General features: G+C 43.6%; 1 protein-coding gene across 1 annotated transcript; it reads left to right on the forward strand.

The window, feature by feature from the left end:
* The first annotated feature begins 1,638 nt into the window (after positions 1-1,638).
* LOC123364589 (putative olfactory receptor 52P1) lies at positions 1,639-2,577 on the forward strand. Its single transcript, XM_045006831.1, has one exon. The coding sequence runs from the start codon at positions 1,639-1,641 to the stop codon at positions 2,575-2,577; it is 939 nt and encodes a 312-aa protein (XP_044862766.1).
* The last annotated feature ends 2,768 nt before the right edge of the window (positions 2,578-5,345 follow it).

Below are 5,345 nucleotides of genomic sequence, written 5' to 3' on the forward strand. Positions count from 1 at the left end.
GCCAATGTGTTATGGCCGCTAAAAAAGCTAATGCGGTTTTAGGATGCATCAGGCGAGGTATTTCCAGCAAAGATAAGGAGGTGATAGTACCATTATACAAGGCACTGGTGAGACCTCATCTGGAATACTGTGTGCAGTTCTGGTTTCCCATGTTTAAGAAGGATGAATTCAAACTGGAACAGGTACAGAGAAGGGCTACTAGGATGATCCGAGGAATGGAAAACCTGTCTTATGAAAGGAGACTGAAAGAGCTTAGCTTGTTTAGCCTAAGCAAAAGAAGGCTGAGGGGGGAAATGATTGCTCTTTATAAATATATCAGAGGGATAAATATCAGGGAGGGAGAGGAATTATTTAAGCTTATTAGCAATGTGGACACAAGAACAAATGGATATGGGCAATTAATTTGGCAACTGATCTTTGATTATTAGCAGGTAAATATGCCCAGTGGTCTGTGATGTGATGTTAGATGGGGTGGGATCTGAGTTACTACAGAGAATTCTTTCCTGGGTGTATGGCTGGTGAGTCTTGCCCACATGTTCAGGGTTTAGCTGATCACCATATTTGGGGTCGGGAAGGAATTTTCCTCCAGGGCAGATTGGCAGAGGCCCTGAGGGTTTTTCGCCTTCCTCTGCAGCATGGGGCCCGGGTCATTTTCCTGGAGGATTATCTGCACCTTGAAGTCCTTCAACCATGATTTGAGGACTTCAATAACTCAGACATAGGTCAGGGGTTTGTTACAGTAGTGGGTGGGTGAGATTCTGTGGCCTGCGTTGTGCAGGAGGTCGGACTAGATGATCATAATAGTCCCTTCTGACCTTAAAGTCTATGAGTCTATAAGTCTATTGAGTGAAGAAAGCACTCTTTTCTTATCTGTTCTGAATTTGCCACATTTCAGCTTAATTGAATGTCCTCTTAATCATGTGTTATGAGACAGGGAGGACACAATCTCAATCTACTGTTCACCAGTCAGTAATTTATATACTTTCCTCATTTCTCTCTTAATCATTTCCGTTCTAAGATAACAATACCAGTCCCAATACATATCACCCCCCAACCTTGATCATTCTCTCTACCCTTCCCTGAACTACTCTTGTTCTGCAATGTGAGGTTTGAGAAGGGTACTCAGTACTGCACAGAGAAATCTAAAGGAGGGTGAAACATTGACTGACCGATCTCATGGCAGTGTATTTTGTGTATGATTCCCCATCTAACTCCTCTTGGATCCCAAGGTTTTGTCTAATATCTGGCCGTGCTTGCACTGTGAGTAGGGTTTCATGTATCTATGTGTTATGATGCCCATGTCCCTATCCTAAGTTCATAGAGTTAAATTAGAACCTTGTAAGGTATTTGAGTAGTTCAAGTTTTTCCCACCAATGGGCAGACATGTTGCAGTTGTTGACATAGAAAGTCATGGGCAATTATGGTGCTCAGTCACCTGACTTGATTATCTCCCTCTGAGGACTTCTCTGGACGTGGCTATGACCTGAATAATTGGGTTACATATGTAAATGTTGACACCTCACTGCTCACTCCCCTTTATAGATTGGTTATAAACTATGTGACCCACCCCTGCTGTGCTTCTCTCCCTTTGCAGGCACCTTGAGCATTTCTAAGTGAGATTGCTGCATCGACCACCTCATGGCAGCTTTCAACCTCTCCCCCTCTGACTCTTCAACATTCATCCTAATGGGCATCCCTGGACTGGAAGCTGCCCATGTCTGGATTTCCATCCCTTTCTCTATATTCTACATTGTCAGCCTGTTGGGAAATTTCACAGTTCTGTTTGTTGTAGGCAAAGAGAAGACCCTGCACAAGCCGATGTACCTTCTTCTCTGCATGCTGGCACTCACAGACATCACCATGTCTAACTCTGTCATGCCAAAGGCACTGTGTATATTTTGGTTCAATTTGAAAAGCATTACTGTGGGTGGCTGTCTCACCCAAATGTTCTTCCTTCATGCGGGTTCTACTGCACATTCAGCCATCCTCGTGACAATGGCCTTTGATCGCTATGTTGCCATATGTAACCCTCTGAGATACACCACCATCCTCACCAATGCACGAATAGCTAAACTAGGGCTCGTGGGTTTCACGAGAGCTGTTCTCTTCATCCTGCCTCTGCCCCTGCTCCTGAGCAGGCAGCCTTTCTGTACCAACCACATTATCCCCCACACGTACTGTGACCACATAGCTGTGGCGAAGATATCGTGTGGGGACATCACAGTCAACAATATGTATGGTTTGGTAACGGGGTTCCTAGTCATTGGGTTAGACCTGACACTCATTGCCTTGTCCTACAGTCTGATCATGAGGGCTGTCCTCAGAATCTCCTCTAAGAAATCCCACCAGAAAGCCCTCAGCACCTGCACAGCCCACATCTGTGTGATGCTGACGTCTTATACTCCCTACCTTTTCTCCATTCTGACACATCGGTTTGGTCAGGGCATCGCTCCCCATGTTCTCATCATCTTGGCCAACCTCTATTCCCTTGTCCCCCCCATGATCAACCCTATAATTTATGGAGTCAAAACCAAAGAGCTTCGTGAAAAAGTGGGCAAATACATCTGCAGAATGTGACTGCCTGGGGCCATTGACTTTAAACCTGTCTGACAAGAGGAGGAATGGATTTCTCCTTGTCAATCAGGGGTGCTCTGTCCCAGTTTGGCTGAGCTCAGCATTGTGGGAGTTCACAGTCTGAGTTTCTCACACCTAATGTCTTATCGTTCCATCACCAAGCACTGTTCTCTCCATTGCTGAATTCCCTCTCTCTGACCATCACCTGACCTCTTTCAGCATCACCTGTAGGCCCCCACTCCACACACCCTGTTACTTGGCTTTTCCGTGACTTCCAGATGACCAGAAGATACTGCAGATTTCTGAAAAGAGGTGACTTTCCATTAGATGCTGTTTGAACAAGGTTCTTGATCTGTTCAATGAACTGAAACAACACTTTCAGGTAGCCAAAGAAAAAGAAAGAAATTACAATGCTAAAGTTCTTTATTATATATGCAGTGATCTGGTGAACCAAATTTACCTGATTTTTCTACTTCTAATTCTTCAGAAAGCCTGGAGGATAAACCAAATATTTCTGTTGGAAAGTGCTAATATGGAAAAACTGCTGCAGGAATTGAGGAGATTCTACCTGAGCTTGTTGGTGAGAGTTATGGAACTCTTTGTTTCTGAGAACTGGACTGCTCTGTTAAACTATGACATCTACTTTGAGTCAAATATCTTACTAATTTTCACAGTTGATTTTGGAATCACTTTTCATCTGGAACTTTCAAAATAAACACTAACTGTTCCCGTTGTCAAAGACATCAACAGTAGGTGTTGAGATTTCATGTTGGACTTTGTAAAACTGGTGAAAGAGGAATTGCCACCAAACATCCAGGTGATTGAATCGCTCGTAGTACTCATCCTTCCTGACATAGATTGTCTGAGACCTCATTTTTGCTATTGTTTTGTGGAGTCCTCGGACAGTTAGAGCAGTAGTGGAGAGTTTGCCTATGGTTCACTGGTCTCATACTCAGGACAACCAAGTTGAACAGTTTTGGGTTGAAGTTCTTGAAAACACGGATGCCGCTGAGGACAAAGACTTTAGTGAACTTGGCTCGCTTGCTCTTTCATTGTTGTCAATACCTTTTAGCACCACTGCAGCTGAGAGATTGTTTTCTCAGATGAACATGATAAAAACAAAACTGTGCAAGAAGATATTTTAGAAAATATTCCTCTTCTTAGGTGTATATGCAATGACCCAAAATCTGTTGTGAAAAGTTTACACCAATAAAAGAAATGATTGCATTGGTCACTGCAGCTATATGACCAGCAGCAGATGCATTCTTCCTCCGATGAAGACATCGAGGATGAAATATTGCCTGTTAGAGACTAACAGTTAAAAACTAATTCAATACAAAATATGGACATTGATGACTGTCACTGAATGCATTTAGAAATAAATAATATAATAATGTTATCTTTGTTTTTTCACTACATACATTTTTGGCTCATTTTGGGCTATTTTTAACACTGTCTTTTGCCATTTTTTGTGTGAAACATCACCCAACCCTCAATCAGGATACGTGTACCAAAACTGAGGTTTTGAATGTCAATTTGATTTTCATCTCATAGTTTCATTGCTAATGTGGTTGAACTCCTTCCGGGGCTTGTGGCTTTTTTTTTAATCTCATCTGTATTAGGTATCTAACAAAGTCTTTAATTTGTTACTTGACATATAGAGCAATGTGTTAATAAAAAAAACCAAACCTTTGTTGAAGGGCTTTTCCCTTCACCCTTTCCCCTGGTTCTTGTCACATACACAGAAAGCAGAAGACCAGAAGTCCAAAGTGCAAACAATGCAATCTTTATTGGGGTTAGTTTCCAAGCAAGCATATTCCAAAATTGGGCTTCACGCCAGTCAGGTGTGACAGGGCAAGGCCAGATGGCTACAGTAAAGTAGTGAGGAACAGGTATGTTAGCCCCAGGCTAAACAAATCCCTGGTACCATTGTAACCAAATGGCAGTTGATCCAGGTTAATCAAGACATCTGGTGCCAATTAAGATGATTCTGGAAAGCAGTGGAGATAGCTAGGTTTATTGGAACACCTGAAGCCAATCAAAGGCTGGCTGGAACTAGTTAAAAGCCTCCCAGTTAGTCAGTGAGGCGACATGTGTCAGGAGCTGTAGGAGGAAGCTGCACTGTTGGAGGAACTAAGCAGTATGAATCCATCTCAGGTGCAAGGAAGGAGGCCCTGAGGTAACGGTGAAAGAGATATTGAGTAGGGGCTTCTGTGGGGAAGTGTCCCAGGGAATTGTACACGTCCTATTTCCAAAAAGTCAGCTACCATAGCTGCTACTCTTAGGGTCCCTGGGGTGGAGCCCGGAGTAGAGGGTGGGCCCAGGCTGCCCCCTCCCCTCCCCAATTAATCACTGAAATTGGGAGACAACAGAGACTGTGCGAGGGAGGGTTGTCTCTCCTCACCTCCCTTGTTGGCTTATGATGAAAATGGCTCAGTAAGCTGTGACCCTTGACTCTATATAGAGAGAAGGGCTATGTGGAGGGTCACAGGGAGACTCTGAGGCTAGTGAAATCTTCCAGGAAGCACGGGACCCACTGAGAAAACGACAGACTTTGTCACACAGGCTTATCTCTATATGCAGATCGAATCTGTTACTCAGTATTCCTTCCCCAGCTCTGATGTCACAGAGCCTTGCCTGTGTCCCTGTTCCCCATCCCCTGTTACTGTTACCCCCCCCTTAGCAAACATGATTCCAATTTCCCCTTCCACTTCCTGTTTGATCGCAGTTTATATAGTGATATTCTCAGCTATACCTTAACCAATAAATGT

Source organism: Mauremys mutica, chromosome 1, assembly GCF_020497125.1.
Source record: "Mauremys mutica isolate MM-2020 ecotype Southern chromosome 1, ASM2049712v1, whole genome shotgun sequence".
Lineage (NCBI taxonomy): Eukaryota > Metazoa > Chordata > Testudines > Geoemydidae > Mauremys > Mauremys mutica.

What these genes read in the sequence shown, in the direction of transcription:
- LOC123364589 (XM_045006831.1), top strand. Translation starts at nt 1,639, where the DNA reads ATGGCAGCTTTCAACCTCTCCCCCTCTGACTCTTCAACATTCATCCTA.